This window comes from Lathamus discolor, chromosome 18 (genome assembly GCF_037157495.1).
Source record: "Lathamus discolor isolate bLatDis1 chromosome 18, bLatDis1.hap1, whole genome shotgun sequence".
NCBI classification, from domain to species: Eukaryota; Metazoa; Chordata; class Aves; order Psittaciformes; family Psittacidae; genus Lathamus; species Lathamus discolor.
The window spans coordinates 6,228,676-6,245,063 of NC_088901.1; the positions used below are offsets into that span (position 1 = coordinate 6,228,676).

Genomic DNA, 16,388 nt, shown 5'->3' on the forward strand with positions numbered 1-16,388 from the left:
CCTGGGTTGCGTCTCCTGTTGGTCCTCTCCATCGCTCGTTGAGTCCTGACTCCCTCGTCCCCGCTCCTCCGGGATGGAAAAAGCCTTTCCAGTCACTCGCCCTCCGTGTGAGCACAAACCCAACGGCAGGGCCCGGGCCAGCACTCCGCTACAGCTCCGTGGTGGTGACCTGGGTCACTTCTGAGCGCAGGTCATCCCCTCCATGGCCCCGGCAGCCCCGCTGGAGGCTGCCCACGTCTAGTCATGCCGGCTTGGTGCGGGCTTCCGACGGGGTGCACGTGGAGACGCGCTCCCGAGTGGTGTTCCTGGCCCGGGAGAAGCTGTTCTGGTCCAGGCGGGCTCGGAACGGCAGGCAGAACTCTCGGAAGCACCTCTTGAAGTTCTCATCCAGGAAAGCGTAAAGGACGGGGTTGAGGCTGCTGTTGGTGTAACCCAGGGCGATGCAGAAGTGCAGGCTGGCCACCACGTAGGGGTTCTTCTTGTCGATGTCCACCAGCGTCCAGACAATGACGAAGATGTGGATGGGCGTCCAGCAGATGATGAAGGCTGCCACCACCACCAGCACCATGCGCGTGATGCGCCGCAGGTTGCGGTCCTTCTCCTTGGAGCCCGAAAGGAGGCGGACGCTCTTCAGGCGGAGGATCATCAGCCCGTAGCAGATGGTGATGACCAAGATGGGGACCATGAAGGCAAAGATGAAGACGCAGATCTTGGTCACGGTGTCCCAGTAGATGGGAGGGTCGGGAAACTGGAGCGTGCACAGCACCATTCCGTCTGTGGAGGAGAGAACGATCAAAGGAGGAGCCAGGGGAGTGTCTGGTTTGCTTTCTGCTCAGTCATGGCTGGGCATTGCCCACGCTTGTCATGCACCTGCACAGATACCCAGGACCTTGGTGCCAAGGGGATGTAGTGGGTGCAGTGACCCAGGGACTTGCTCCCTGCAGGGTTTCCTGGGCCATCCCCAAACTGGCTTCTCCCAGCCCCCGTGGTGGACGTGTCCCCATCGTACCTTCCGCCGAAACGGGCCTGCCCAGCGCTCTCCTAGCAGCCAAGGGCGTCTCTCCCAGCCCTGGTGTCTTCACACAGGGTCTCAGCATGGGCCAGGCTGGGGACTTTGCACTGGGGTGGGTTTAGGCACCTGATTTGCACCCCAGGAGCTGGGGAGAGGCATTGGTTGCACTGGAGATGGGGAAGGGGTAGGACAGTTTCTGGGACAGTTTCCAACCTCTGCAGCTAAGATGGACAATAAAACCATGCCCGTTTTCCACGGCTTATGGTCCCATGAAGGGGTGTCCATCACTGAGCTCAAACCTGCTACGAGACCAGGTTGTTTGGTTTGACAGATCACGCCTGGGATGGACGGATGGGACAAGAGGGGACCTTGCCCCAGAAGCCACTTGCCTTTCGACTTGGTGACAGCCATGGCCATGATGGGCACCCCGATGAGGGAGGAGAGCACCCAGATGCAGACATTGATGATCTTGGCCTTGGCTGGTGTGCGGAAATCCAAGGCCTTGACCGGGTGGCACACGGCGACGTAGCGGTCCACGCTCATCATGGTGAGGGTGAAGATGCTGGTGAACATGTTGTAGTAGTCAATGGAGAGCACGACTTTGCAGAGCAGCTTCCCGAAGGGCCAGGTCTCCATCAGGTACTTGGCACTCTGGAAGGGCAGGGTGCTGGTGGCCAGCGCGTCCGCCAGGGCCAGGTTGAAGATGTAGATGTTGGTGGCTGTCTTCATCTTGGTGTACCTGGGGGTGGCAGAGAAGGGTGCTCAGGGTGGGATCATCGTGCCCAAGGATGTGTGTACACACTCGGTGTAATGAGGAGCGGGCACAGCCTGGCTTTGCTGGCTGCTTTCAAGGTGCCATCACCCTTAGCAAGGTGATGATGTCCACTCCTGCAGGACCGATATGTTCATGGATGGTTTGGGTTGGAAGGGACCTTAAAGCTCATCCAGTTCCAACCCCCTGCCATGGACAGGGACACCTTCCACTAGAGCAGCTTGGTCCAAGCCCCCATCACTGCCTTTATTTAAAAGCAATCTGAATTCATTTCAGAGAAGTCACTTCTCCAATGACATCAACTCACCCCATTTCCGTGCGGGAGCTGCACGATGTCCTTTACCTCCCAAAACATCCTTGATATGATTTTCCAGGCAGTAAATCCTGATTCTCTCCCTTGCTTCCCTGTCGAGCTGACTTGCAGAAATTGGATGGATTACACCCGGAAAGAAGCCATCTGGAAGCAGTGCAATTAGCCAGGCTATTGCTCCAGAGCCTTTGGAGAAGCCTGCCTGCCTTGGCCATGGCATGGAGCACGCTGGTTCTGCTCCCTGTCACATCACAGTGAGAGGGACACTCGGTCCTGAGTGCCAAAACCCTTCCTGAAGGGATGAGGCAGTTTTGGTGAGGACCAGGGCTGGTGGGCATGGGTCCGTGTCCTCAGAGCACCCAGCCCTGTTCAAGGTGATGCTTTGAACGTCGTGGCTGGTTGGAAGTGGATGCGCATCCCTGCTGCTGAGGGGGGGCTTGGGGGTCCCCAAAGGGCAGCGTGTTGGGGTTGGGGCAGCTCAAACCCTTCCCTTGTGCTCCCTTCCAGCAAGTTCTTGTTGTTCAGAGCAGCCTCCACAGCCCCAAGCTCATTGAGATGCGCCCTAATTAAGCAACGAAAGTGTCAGTTTGAACACTGGCGTCTCCATGGCTGGATAAACCTGCCTGGAGCATCCCCATTGCCGAGGCAGAGAGGAGACAACCCCTCGGTTGCTGGATGAGAGGATGATTGACACCGCTCATGGAAGAACCCTATCGCGTGATGGGGTGCATGGAGGAAACTGGGGTCAGTAGCTCCTGTCTCGGATGGTTGTTGCTCTCTGGCCCTGGCCGGAGACCAGGAGAGCAGGTTGATGTAGGAAAGATGGTCCTAGGCTCGGTGGTACCATCCACCCCCTTCCTTTTAGCCTTTTCTCCATCAGAGGACGGAGCCTCTTTGGTGATAGCACCAGCGGCTGCAAAATCTGTTCCTCACTGGAACGCACCCAGGTCCCTTCTCATTCGCCCTGGCTGCAAATGGCAGCCCCTTGCCCAAGGGTGAAAATATCAGAGTTGAACTTGATTTTATTTGAAATATGGCATGAAAAAAAGAATTAAGAATGTCTTTTCCTTGGAAAGTCCTTTTCACTTCCCTCCGGTGTCATTTTCATTTCTCTTTTGTGTTATTTTCACTTCTCTTTGGTCTTATTGCCAGGTTTTGCCTTGCCTAGATGAAAAGCTAGTCATTTTGGGTAGATTCACACTTCTTTGATCTCTGTTTTGTGAGTACAGTGGGGAAAACATCAGTTATTCACACTGTGCTCTGCCAGGCGTGTTTGGCTTCTCCAGCCCCAGTCAGATGTGCCAGCAGTGGGGGGACAGGGCTGGATTGCCCTCCCCAGGCTATGCTGGTGGGGGGAAAGCAGCAATGGGAATGCCTGGGGTGATGGGGATGATGAAGATGGCTGAGGAGACGTGGATGACTGGGGTGATGGAAATGGCAAAAGTGACTGGGATAATGGGGAGGATGGGGGTGATGGGGATAACTGGGGTGATGGGGAAGGTAAAGATGACTGGGGTGATGGGAATGGTGAAGGTGAGTGGGGTGATGGGGATGATGGGGATGAGTGGGGTGATGGGGATGATGGGGATGAGTGGGGTGATGGGCATGGTGAAGGTGAGTGGGGTGATGGGGATGATGGGGATGAGTGGGGTGATGGGGATGACAGTTGAGCCTCAGAGTTGGGGTTTCAGGACAGGATCCAGCCCCTTCCAGGGTTAGGCTTCAGGCCAAACCCTCTGCACAGGATGGGGGGGGTCCATCCTGGTGACCCCCCCAACGCTGCAAACAAAGCTGCTGCTCCAGAGAAGAGGTTTCTCACCCGCAGCAGTGCTGATGGAGCTCCCCAGGCTGCCAAGCCCATCGCAATTAAACAAGTGCCTTGATTGGGAGCTGACACACTTGAACGAAACAATCTGGAAGGCGCTGATGGAGAGATGAGGCTGGAGGGGATGGGGCCAGCTCAGGGCAGCTCAGATTCCATCCGGGCTCCCAGGTAGGGAGCTCTTAACTCCCCAAACCTCTTGTCAAATAAAGAAGTGACAGAAATCACTTGGAAAACCCCTGGAGCAGCGCTGGGTGCAGCAGTGCTGCTGTGGGAAACAGTGCTGCGTCCCCAGGCACCCAGGGGCACCCCTGGCAGCAAGGTCTGAACCCGAGCTGATCCTGTTTCACAGCCTTATCCTGCACGGACACGGTTTTCCTGTCCTAAACCTTGCCAGCAAACCCCTGCAGAGCCACATAAGGGTCAAAGGCACTTGCGGGGCTCTGTGTGTCCGCAGCCCCTCCTGTCCCAGGGGCTTTTATTCAATCCTTGGGAAATGTGTTTCCTCCCAGTATCAGCTGGTGGGTGGGAAATGGGGGGAGCTGGAAGCCCTGATGATGGGATCTGTGGATGGGGTAGAGCCAGGCTTTCTAAAGCGTGGGTACCATTAGGTTACCCAGTGAGTTCAGTCAGGGAGATGCTGTTTGCACATGGAAGCTTTCTCTGTTAAAATGCCCCTGCTCAGAGAGCAGAGGCAGCTGGAGAGGGCTCATTCTTCACAGTGACGACAGACTGGGTGGACGTCTCTGCAAGAGCCACCTTCATTTGCTTTTTCAGACCAGGACTGGCTTTGAAACCTACTCAGAGTGGACGACAAATCCCATTTGGTGTCAGGTAGGGGCAGTGAGTGACACCCCCACCCCATCCTGTCCCATTCCCATCCCATCCCAACCCATCCCCATTGCCCACCCTCTTGGATGGTTATAAGCAGGCTGCCGGGCAGCCTGGCGTGCCTCATGGGCATGTTCGAGGCTGGTTTCCTTCTCCCTGGTGAGTCACCACATCCATCTCTTGCGCAGGCAGTGCCGGGCGGCGCTGACCCCCTGCGAGCATCGCTCTGGTCTGAAAGTGCTGGGGGAGAATGGTTCTAAACGGGCATTTGGGGGGGTTGCCTGAATCCAGCCACAAGCACCAGGGGGGTTCAGCCCTCGCTGGGGCTACAGCAAGCCCTGGGGTGATGGGAATTGCGATTAACCCCATGGATCCTGGGCCCCCTCCGGTGTGGGTGCTGTGAAGTCCATTGCCGACAGTGGTGTGATGGGGGGCACGGCTCCTGCCCCTGCTGCTGCTGGGGCCACGGAGGTTCTGTGCTCTGCAAGGCTCGGCTTTATCACCATGTATTAACCACAGCCCGGCCGGGTCAACCCGTCCCACGCAGACAGGGGCAATCACTGTCTCGGGCAAAGGGGCTGTTCGTACAGACGGGAAATGTTGCACCCCAGCACAAGCGTTAGGCTGAGTACAGCAGCATCTCCCTTCTGAGAAGGGAAGTATTGAGGGGTGCTGCTGCCCATGTTGGGGTGCAGAGACCCATAAGACCCCTGCTCCCTGCGCAGGGAAAGCCTCGGCAGAGGCGCCTCTGCAAGCCGAGGTCCTGCACTGGTACCTGGTTTGACACTGCAAAGCTGGATGGAGCCAAAGCGGGGTTCAGGGTCCCCCAGGACCTGCGGCTGGAGGCGGCAGTGGGTGCTGAGGGGCAGCTTGGCAGTGCTGCGAGCTGGGCTGGGCGATGCGGGCTCCTGCTCTTTGTTAGAGAAAAGCCAGAGTCAGCGGCTGCAGCAGCAGAACTGGAGCTCCCAGCGGAGCCGGGAAGGGGCTGGGCGGTTAATTCATGCCGTGTGCATCTCAGGTGCCAGTGATGGAGTGGGCAGGCACCAGCGGAGCCTCTCTGCCTGGCTGCGGGGCTTGGCAGGCTCCCTGTGAATGGGGCAGCTCTTGGTGGTGCCATTCGTGCGCTGCCTGCTCCCAGGCACCCAGCGCACGGCTCAGTCACAGCACACACTCAGTCCCGGTGCGCTCTCGCTCCTGCTGCCGGCTCACACCTGCGGGACGCTCAGTCCCGGCCCACGCTTACTCCTATTGCTCTCGCACCCAGTGCACGCTCACCCCGGGGGCACGCTCGCTTCTGCTGCTGCCTCGCACGCCCGCTCCTGGGACACGCTCACTCCTGCCTTGTCTCTTGCCCGTGTCTCGTGCCCGCCTCACCCAGGCTGCTCCGTTCACCCCCATGCGCGCTCCCCGTGCCCTCGCTCGCCCCTTTCGCACCGCCGGGGCTCTCACCTGACGATGCCGTACATGACCAGGACGTTGCCCAGCAGCCCCACCACGCACACCACGGAGTAGAGCGCGGTGATGACGATGGCGATGAGGATGGAGGTGGCGTCCTTGGCTTGCGCTGCCTCCGTGGCGTTGGCTCCGGGCGGGGGGCCCCAGGCGGTGCCGTTGCCCCAGGCGGTGCCGGCAGCCGTGGGCAGCTCCATGGCCCGCAGCCGAGCGCCGCGGGTTCGAGTCCCGCTCCCGGCCGCAGCCGCCGCCTCTCGCACGGCGCGGAAGACGGGGACGCTTTATACACCCGGCTGTCCCCCGAGCCACGTGCCCAGCGCTGCCCCCACCCCTGCCTGCCTCTTCCTCCTCCTCCTCCTCCTCCCTGCCTGCACCCCCTGCCTGCTCCCCCCGCTTCCCGCCGGCTCTCCCCACCCCGCTCCTTACCTGTCCCCCCCCCCCGTCCCTGCCTGCTGCCTTCCTCCCTTCTCCCTCCGTGTCTGCGACAGGTCCTTGTCTCCTCTACTTCCCCCATCCCTGCCTGCCTTCTCCACCCTAATCCCTGTGTCCCCCTTACCCGTGCTTTATCCCTCTCATCCCACTGTTCCTGCCTGCCTTTTTCCCCACAGGTCCCTGCCTGCACCTCTCACCCCCCCAACCTTGCCTCCCCCCCAACCTTGATTCCCCCCCATTCCTGCCTGCCTTCCTCGCCATCCCTGCTTTATCCTCCTCGTCCCACTGTTTCTGCCTGCCTTCCTCTCCCCATTCCCTGTCTGTGTCTCCACCGTCCTGGTCCCTGTCCCTCCCTCGGACCCCTGCCTGCCTTCCCTCCCCACCCCCCCGCATTCTCTGTCCCTGTGCCCTCCATCCTTGCCTGCAGCCCCGAGCATCCCGGGGGGCTCCGGGCTTGATGGGGGAATTGGGGGGGTGCAATGGATCTCGGCGCTGTGGCTGGATCGGGATTTCTTTGTCTGGAAGAAGGGGGGAGCACAAAGAGCCCCCCTCTTGTCCACAAAGCAAAGCTGGGCTCTCTCTGACCCCCACCCTCCAACCTCCTTTTCTCTGCCTCCTTCTCTTCCCCCACATACTGGGGGGGGCTGGATGGGTTGGGGGGATGTTGAGGGGGGTTGGGGAATTTGGGAGGGATTCAATGGATTGAGGGATTGGGGAAGGGAACTGAAGAGATGCGGCTGGTGGGGGGGTTTGGAGGCATGGGGGGAGATCCCGGGGGGGGACGTGGGGGGTTGCTGTGGGGTGAGGGGTTCGGGGGGATGCTGAAGAGGGAGTGGGGGAACAATGCTGGCGGGTATGGAGGGGGGCTGGGGGGTAAGGAGGGACGCTGGGAATGCTCCCCATCCTTGGGAACCCAATGGATGTGGGGGCCCATGTTTGGGGTGTCTCCATCACCGCTTTGCTTTGGGGCTGGGTTCATTCCTTGCCTCGTGTGCTGGGCTTGGTTGGGAAGGGCGGTTTGCTGCAGTCTGAAGTGCTTTGGGCTGGGGAGGGATGGAGCAGGGGACAGGGACCATGGAGCTGGGTCAAGCCTGGAGCTGCGCTTTGCAGTCTGCGCAGCCCCTGCAGTGTCAAAGCATCCAAACCGTTCATCAAGAGCCTCATCAGAAGGCCCGGGAGGGAATTAGCAGCTTCTCATTCATCAGCTGGTTCAGATGCTAAACAGCTCCTGGGCCGCTGCTGAAGGAGGCAGCGGTGACGTGCGATGGCTTGTGCTGTTTGGCTTTGGTGGCGATGCTCCTGGAGGGCTCATGGGATGGGGACAGACAGGGATTGGAAGCACGGAGATGGCTTTGATGTGCTATAACAGCTCGAGGTCCTCCGCTTTGCTCTTCATGGGATGCATCAGCCTCTGCCTGGAGGGTGTTTCCATCCACTCATGCCATGGTTCCCCAAAGCCAGGCAGGGCAGAGGCACGTGTGTGACAGTCAGGACACGGGCTTTAAACACCTTCCCAAGGTGACTGCAGCCCCCCAGGCCCGGAGCAAGGCGCTGAGTCTCCGCTGTGCACATCTCTGACGCAGTCCTGCTGCCCAGCGCTCCCAGCGGGAGGGAAACGTCAGGTCGGGAAGTGCAAAACAGCTTTTGAGTATGGGTGAGGAGGGTTCATCCCTTTGCTTGGCTCCCGGCACAGCCAGAGACCCCCCCCCGTGCCCCTTTAACAAAGGGCTATCCACTAAAGACTCATCGTTCTGGCAGGTTCCAGTGAACGCATCCCCTCGGCTCAGCTCCGGCGTTTCAGTTCCCTCTTTCCAGCTGGAATGCTAAAAATAAACCCAGTGGGTGCATCAGATACATGGGAAGCCTTTAAAGGGCTTTGCTGTCCATCCAGTTGTTGCTGTTCCACGGATGAAGGTGCCAAACTTGGGGAAACTGAGGCAGGGAGGGCACGTTGGACGGGAGAGCATCACCCATGCCTGAGGACCGTGCATGCAGGAGGCGAAGTGATGGCTCCTGCGAGTCCTGCGCCCCATCTCTGACACTGCTCAAGAACAAGGGAATTCTCTTTGTACCCTGAGTTTTATCCATGCCCCTTTATTGTGGGTCAAGTTCTGCTTTCTTCCTCCTCTTAGGAAGCTCTCTCTGGCATCAACGTAGCTCGTATTTTCTGCTCCATCCCCTGGATAGCAGTGGGATGCTGCTTCTCCCACCGCATCCAAACAGGAGGAAAGGAGTTAAATCAAACCAAGGTGATGAAAGTGATGCTGAGGCTGTCAAAGAGGAAACTTCATCCTTGATGTGGGGTCCATCCGGGTGGATATAGAGCTGGAGCTGCTCATGACAGTGCTGTGATTTACTCAGTGGCTGCAAACTCCACAGGGCATATTTCACCATGGGAAGACCCTCTTCCCTCTGGAACGGATCATTGTAATGGCCTCAGCATTGGCTCCATGGCTTTGGGTGCTGCTTGCTCTCCTTCCTCCCCATACTACACAAGCAGGTATTTCACTTGCACAGGGTTTTGCTTTTAAAGCCAATTCTGCTCAGACCTGGAGCTGAGCATCAGTGATCGGTCCTGTGGGGATGGGCACTGACTGAAATGCCACCGTGGGCGCTGCATCCTGGTCCCACCACTGTCCATGACCCTTCCTAACACACTGGATGGTACCTGCAGGCAGGGACACAGCACACTTGCAGGCACCTTTTATCTCCATCCTTTTGCCTGCTTTTCCACGTTCTCCCTGAAAGCAATGTCAATGGAGCACCACATCCTCAGATGCTCAAGAGGAGCCAAAATAACTCCTTAAAAGTACGTTTTAGGCTTTAAGAAAAGCCTAAAAAGAGCAGGATGCATAAGAGGAGCTGGTATTTTCCTGGTGGAAGATGGGAAGTAGGAGATGGGATCTAGGCTGGATATGCAGAAAACCACATGCAAAAAGAACAGGGCTGTGTTTGCACCTACGGGTGCTGCAGGAGGGCTGCTGGGCTTCACCCCATCCTAACCTCATGGTTGTGCTCAGAGGCTTTCTGACCACTTGGGTTTCTCCTTGCATCTTGCTTTGCTCTCTGTAGGTCTGAGATGCTTTGGGGCTGGCAAGAGAGAATGGACCAGATGCTCTGCATGCAGCAGCCCAACCACACCAGTACCCACCGAGCCGTGGGTCCAGGCTGCTCCCCCCCCAGCTCCCTGGGGCTCATCTCTTCCCTTCCCTCCACTGACAGCTCCAGGTAAATCAGCCCTGAAGAGGAAAAGGGCTGATGTGTGTGGTTTGTGCTTTCCCCACGTCAACACATCCCCGTGTTTCCATACCTTGCGGGAAAGAACAAAGCCCATCCCTCAGGGGAGCTCAAATTAGATGAGGCTCTTCTCTGCCTCCCCATTATGCATGATTGAGTGGCGAGAAGGGGGGGCGAGGGGGGTGTTTGCAGCGTCAGTTCTTTGCTGTTGTGTGCAGGGTACCTGGGAGATGGCCGGGCTGGGAGCTGGGGCGGGAGGTGGGGGGGGAATCTCTGCTCTGCACTTTGCAGCCATCCCTTCCCTGCAGGAATGATGCCACCAAGATGTTTTCCATGTCCCCAGGGCACAAGGCAGACTGTCCCCTCACCGGGCTTAGGCTGGTGATGGTGCCCCGAGCCCCCTGCTCCCACCCAGGACTGAGCTCCTTACAGATACAGGGTGGGTGCATCAGCTGGTTCATGCTGTTGCCTTTTCATCCCTAATTATCCTATTTGAGGGGTTCCAAAACCGTTTTCCTTTGTTCCTGGCCGGAACAGCAGGCGTCTCACCATGCTCCATCCCTGCGGGACTCGATCCCAAGGGAGCCTTCTTTTGTCTTGGTGTTTGTTTATTTAGGTATTTTCACCACCGCCTCCTGGTCTTTGGCTGGCAATGGAGCTTTGATTGGGAACTGGCAGCATCCCCCTGGATTTCAGGGAGCTGTGAACCTGGATGTGTCCCCCCTCCCTTCCCCAGCTGGCTCTCGAAGGTGGCATCACTGCTTTCCATCAGGAGCGTTAACAACCTGTGAGTCATCCTGTAAATGAACCATCTTGGAGAGGGGGGAGCATCAAAGCTGGATGCTGCTGCTCAGAGCTGGAGCTGTGCTGCAAAAGGAAAGCTTTGAGCTGCTGGTAGAGGGAATTGATGTGAATATGAGCGCTGGGCTTCCCAAAGGGGCTGCGGATGGGTTTTCCTAGGCAGGGAGAAGGTTCCTTCAGGCTGGGACATGAGGACCGTGTGTCCTGGTGCCTGGGGCTGGTTGTGACATGCTGGAGGGACAAGGTCCCCATCCATATGCATGTGTGTACAAACACACGTCGCATCACCAAGGGACAGGGAGGAGGTTTATGGCTGGGTTTCCTAAGAGAATAAGGTTTGTTTGTCCATCTGCCATGGGTGACAGGGGATTTCATAGAATCCCAACCTGATTTGGGTTGGAAGGGACTTTAAAGCGCATCCAATTTCAAGCTCCTGCTATGGGCAGGGACACCTTCCACTAGAGCAGCTTGCTCCAAGCCCCATCCATTTGCGAGCGCCTGTTGCTGTACCAGCAGGACAGAGGTCAGTTAGACCCAGGCCATGCTTATGGAGCAGGGGGGGATGCTCCTGCCGTGCCCCACAGTCCCCACAGCCACGATGTCCCATCACTGGCACATCCACCATGGAGCCAGTGCCAGGAAGGGATGGACACGTGGATTCATCTCCTCCAAGGGCTCCAGGGCTGCCGGGCAGGAAGCTGGTGTCTTTGATGCTGTGAATGCAGGTCAGCACTGACCCAGCTGCAACCCCTGCTGCTCTCTGTGCCCAGCCCTGGTGCGCAGCCCGGCTCTTCTCCCCTTTGGTGCCTTTTGCTCCCAGCACAGAGCTCAGGTCTCCCCTCTACTTGTTCATGCTCCTCCTTTGGGATGGGAGGGGAGATGAAACCTCCTCTGGGTGGGAAAGCAGAGGCTTGTGTTTGGGCTGAGGGATGGAGGCTGAGCCATGGGGCAGAGCTTCCTGGTCCATGGGCCAGCACTGGGAGCATCCAGAGACCATGGGGGTAGCACAGCTCTTCTGTGGCCGTGGTGTTATCCAGGGAAAAGAAAGCGGCACTGAGGAGAGGAGTGGGAATAGCAGTGAGGGCTGGGCTGGGGAGGCTTTGGAGGGGTGATTCTGTCTTTACTAGTAAAGAGGAGATACCCAGGCACATCCAAGCTGTGATGGCTTAAACTGCAACTTGAATCCCATCAGTGATGAGTCTTGGAGGAAACCTCTGGTGCTGTGAGCGCCTGGTGAATGAGCACCCCCCAAGGCGCTGGGGTGATCTGAGCACCCCTAAATGGGTGCTTTGGGCATCCTGAGGGTGGGCTGGCAGCATCGCCTGAAAGGCACGGGAACCCCCCCCTTTATCCTGCTGCTTGCTCCCATCTGGAGCCATCTCAGGCCAGATCTAAGCTCTGAGCCACATCCCCGTCCCCTTCCCGCACACCACAGCCTTGGGAAGGCATTTTCAGGGCAGGTTTCTCCTCTGGTCCGGTAGGGCCTGGATTTCTTCCTGGAGAACCCGTTCATGGCTGCAGACCTGCAGGTCTCAGCTGGCCTGGCCCTGGGGAGCTGCTGCCCAGCCCGGCCCAGCCGGTGGCTAAAGGAAGAATAATGGAGGTTGAATTGAGCGGTTTAATGACTGGAAGAGCTCTTCCGTGTCTGCCTGCCTGGCTAAATATAGAGATGTGTTTGCTAAACACAAGATGCCAGCATCCCTGCTCCGAGCCCGGCGAAGCAGCCGAGAGCCAAACACAAGGATTTAGAAGCAATATTGAATGACCAATGCCTGCGGAAGCCTTTGGGCTGAAGGAAGCGCTCCGCTGATAGGAGCTGATTTACAGGGGAGAGGAAAACAGGCTGGAAACGGAGGTGGGGGTCCCTCTTCCCAAGGTTTTGGCTGCAGCAGTGTGGGGGAGAAGGATGTGTTTGATGTGTAAATCTCTTCTCGCTCCCTGGTTCTGGAAGCAGCCCTGTTTGGATCCTGTGCAAACACGGTCACCAAGCTTGGTCAGGAGTCCCTGTGGACCGTCCTGTCTCCATCAAGGAAGCAAAATGCACGTGTCCGTATGGACGGGTGACTGGGAGCAGCATCGCAAAGGGTGAAGGGAGGCAACATCTGCCCGCAACCACCCTCGTTGCATTGCTCCAGCGCACTTCCCAATCCCAGAATGGCTTTTTCCCATCCTCCTCCTGCCCACAGAGAGATAGCAGCAATGAGGGGGAAGAAAATGTATTAATAATTATGCTCTGTTAATGACTTGGAATGTTCCTAGGCTAAATGTTTCCATTTTACTCCTAAATGAGCACCTCTCCTTGTCCACCCAACAGCAAACCTCCATCCCCAAGGCTATGGGATGAAGCTGCGGGTGGATGGCAAAGGGACGCACTCTTTCTCCCTTGCTGTAGCCAAGTTGTCTTAGGAGCGAAGCAATTTTCCCTCTCCCTTTGTGCTTCTACCTTCCTCTGTATCAAGCGCAGCTGGGATCCTCAGAGGGCCTGGATGACTCACCACGGCTGCAATGGAAGGGCATTAGCACATGATTCCTCCTAGGGCTCTGCATCTCCTGTCACCAGGAGCTTTTCCTATTCCATTGAAGGAAATATCACCTTTTCACCTGCAAAACAGTGGGGCACAGGGAGCACAGCCCCTTGGTGGGCAGGACAACCTGATGGAGATGGGTGCTGGACCAGCGTGGGGATGCAGGGACCATAGGGATGCCGAGCACCACAGCAGCGTGACATTCACATCCCCAACACCAAGCTCTTGCTCTCCCCCTGAGTTCTTGCTCAACTGAAGCAGGTCCCTCCTCAGGGTGGCCAAAGCAGCTTGGTCACCCCTTTAGCTGCAATCCCAGCCTGGTGGCACTGCAGTTAACGCTCACTGCCTGCACTGCAGGGTGCAGTGAGCATTTGCTTCCCTGACGGTGTCTGTCCCTGCCAGACTGTGTGCAATGCAGTGGCACCGCTCCTGGGTCACCCCTTCCTTCCAGGACAAGCTATTTATACTTTCCCTTTGGAAAGCCAAGGTGGCTTCCTGGGAGGACATGGCCTTTGGTGCCAGCTGCTTCCCTAACCCAGGACACAGGGACCTTGGAGAAAGGAGGTGAGGCAGAGCCGGGGCACAACCCAACCTCCCATCCTGGGCATGTTTTGCCTAAGGCGCTCATCAAACAGGGTCCGTGTGTGGATGGGAAACGCTGGGATGGTGGGAAGCGGATGGAAAAACACTGTGGGGATGTTGCAGATGCACAAAGAGCATTTCCATGCGGGATGCACGGGGACATCCTCAGCCCACCCTGGCTGCTCTGCCCACACCCGAACCTGGCCTAAACCATGCTAATCCAGAAAGCAAAGGGCTCCTGCTCACCAGCCCTTTCCCCAGGCACGTGGAGCTTCATTTTATCACTCCAGATTAAGCTGCTACTCCTAATTGCCGAGTGCTCCTGGGCAGGGAGAACAAGAAGTGTCAGGGGAAAAGCTGACGTGGCATTTCTTATCATCTCCATAGTATTCAGGTCACCTTCCTGATGCGGATGGGCATCCGTGTGGTCTGGATGGAACAGGGAGTGATCTGATAGCGTTCTATGGGGTGTTTTCCCTGGCTTCTCCTCCATTCTTGACCCTGCAAGGGAAGAACACGATGGTTCCAGCCAAATGTCAAGAAACACTGGTTTTGGTGGGGGTTTTATGCTTTTAATGGGGGATCTTTGCTCAGTTCTTCCTCCTCTGTCTATTCAAAGCCTGCTGAGTACTGTGGCTTTACGAAGGCTGAGATCGAAGTGCTCTGCAGACTCAGCAAACCTCTTTGGCCAGGAAACCAAAGGGCACAAGGCTTTTTCTTTAGGAAAAGTATATCTTATCCTTTCCCATGCTTTAGAAGCAACGGCTTGGGTCCACTTTAGGCTCATTTGATGCATTTAAGCATCAGAAAGCCCAGGGAGGGGAGCCTGGGGGATGCTTTAGGGCACTGAATTGCACCCCTGCAACTCAATGGGTATCTTGCAAACGTTGCAGGTGATCAATGGCTTTTCCCCCTTATTTTGCCAACAAACATCCCATCAGCTCAAATCCATGGCTTTGCTCTGAGTATTCCAGCTTGGCTGGGGAAGAGCCGTGCGTGCGGGGAGGTGGGGCTGGCTTGGGCAATCACTGTATTGTGTTCAGAGCTGCTCCGAAGCAGCTGATTCACTCCCATCAAGGCAGAACAATGAAGGAGAAAGGAAATTGCTCCCTTTGCATCCCAGCCTGGAGCTGGAGCCAGCACTCAGAGGCTCAGCGGGTTTTTTCTCCCCCTGTTTTAGCGATGTCTGTGTGGGTTTCAGTCCCTGGGGTGTCCTGCTGGAATTACCCAGCTCTTCCAAGTATTTAGGGACCCACCACTGCACCTCCGCATCCTTCAGCGACTGGTACCCATGGGATAGAGCTCCAAGCAGAGGCAGCACCTTGTGCTCTGGGAAACCAGAGTTTTGGGGTGGAACTGAAACAAAAAAGCATCTCAAAAGCCCAGCAGCAGAGCAGCTGAGTGCTTGAAAGGCTCTGATGCAGCAGATGTAGTGCCCCTAAAAGACACAGGCTGTCGATAGCTCTGGCTTCCACATAGCATCAAATCCCCAGCTAGAGCCGGGTCTGCTCAGCTTTTGAGGGTTTTGACCCCAAAATCCCTTTGGGATTTGGGGAGTGGCTGCTGGTGTCCCTGAGCGCAGCAGTGCTCTGACGCATCCCTGTAGCAGGGGCATGGTGGGTGTTTCCTGGCCTCCCCTCAGCACCCTCAGCATCATTCCTGCCCTCCCCAAACAACCGCAGTGCTGCATTGTCCTGCTTCTAAAAGCAAATGAACTCAGCTCCTCAGCGGGGCTGGCCCCTTCCTGTGTTCCCCACGCTGGGAATGCTGAGCATCACCTCGGGGATGTGACCCATGGGAGCAGCCCCATGGTGGTTTTCCCAGGAGAAAACTAGGAATGATGGCAATGGCAAAGCTGAGCAGACAGATGTAAGGTTTGAGGTCTGGAGAAGGCAGCAGGTGATTGAGCTTAGTGGGTAACTACCTATGAACTTAAGGGCCTTTCCAACTCTAACCATTCTATTCCACTCCATCCCATTCCATGCTATTCCATTCCATTCTGTTCCATCCTATTCCATTCCATTCCACTGATTGCTCAGCTTGCAAAGGACGGACCTCCCCATAGGGACAGGCAGGGTGGGATCTGCCCCAGCCCTGGTAAAGGGACACTGAGCGAGGAACTGGAGATAACATCTCTGAGCCCTTCTGGTTACCGAAGCGGTGACATTCCTTTGGGACATGGCTGCAAACAGGAGCTCAGGTCTCCAGGATGGGCTGTTGTACACCCTGGGGTCTGTTCTACACCTTGTGCATCCTCTAGCTTTAAAGCATTTCATGCACATTTTTACCCCCAATGCACATTTCGGCAGCCCTGAAGTGAAGGGAGATGATGCTGGGACATACAAGGCTAAAAGCTGGGTGCATGTATGGCTCCCATGGTGCTGGGGTAGATGCTGCATGGCACCATCCCCTGCTGCCCCCAGTTCCTCACCCCAGACACAGCCCTGCTCCTAGAGACCCGCACCCACCCATCCTGACACACACTTAACGGTGATGCCGCAGCTCAAGATTGGGTTTAATGCCCAATGGGACATGCTCCCATGGGCCAGAAGCAGCCCCCACAACACTGCCAGCCTCCCGGGGGGCTGCCAGCCACAGAATCACCCCAGAGA

General features: G+C 57.1%; 1 protein-coding gene across 3 annotated transcripts; it reads right to left on the bottom strand.

The window, feature by feature from the left end:
* Positions 1 to 241: 241 nt before the first annotated feature.
* Positions 242 to 14,135, bottom strand: OPRD1 (opioid receptor delta 1). 3 transcript variants are annotated; one of them, XM_065697709.1, is made up of 4 exons: positions 14,090 to 14,135; positions 6,197 to 6,305; positions 1,402 to 1,751; positions 242 to 774 (listed from the first exon to the last, which is right to left on the bottom strand). In XM_065697709.1, the coding sequence occupies exons 2-4, from the start codon at positions 6,211 to 6,213 to the stop codon at positions 242 to 244; spliced, it is 900 nt and encodes a 299-aa protein (XP_065553781.1). In that variant the 5' UTR covers positions 6,214 to 6,305; positions 14,090 to 14,135. The 3 variants fall into 3 exon arrangements, with proteins under 3 accessions (XP_065553781.1, XP_065553780.1, XP_065553782.1); XM_065697708.1 differs by lacking the exon at positions 14,090 to 14,135 and having other exon boundaries at positions 6,197 to 6,396; XM_065697710.1 differs by lacking the exon at positions 14,090 to 14,135 and having other exon boundaries at positions 6,212 to 6,243.
* Between the last annotated feature and the right edge of the window lie 2,253 nt (positions 14,136 to 16,388).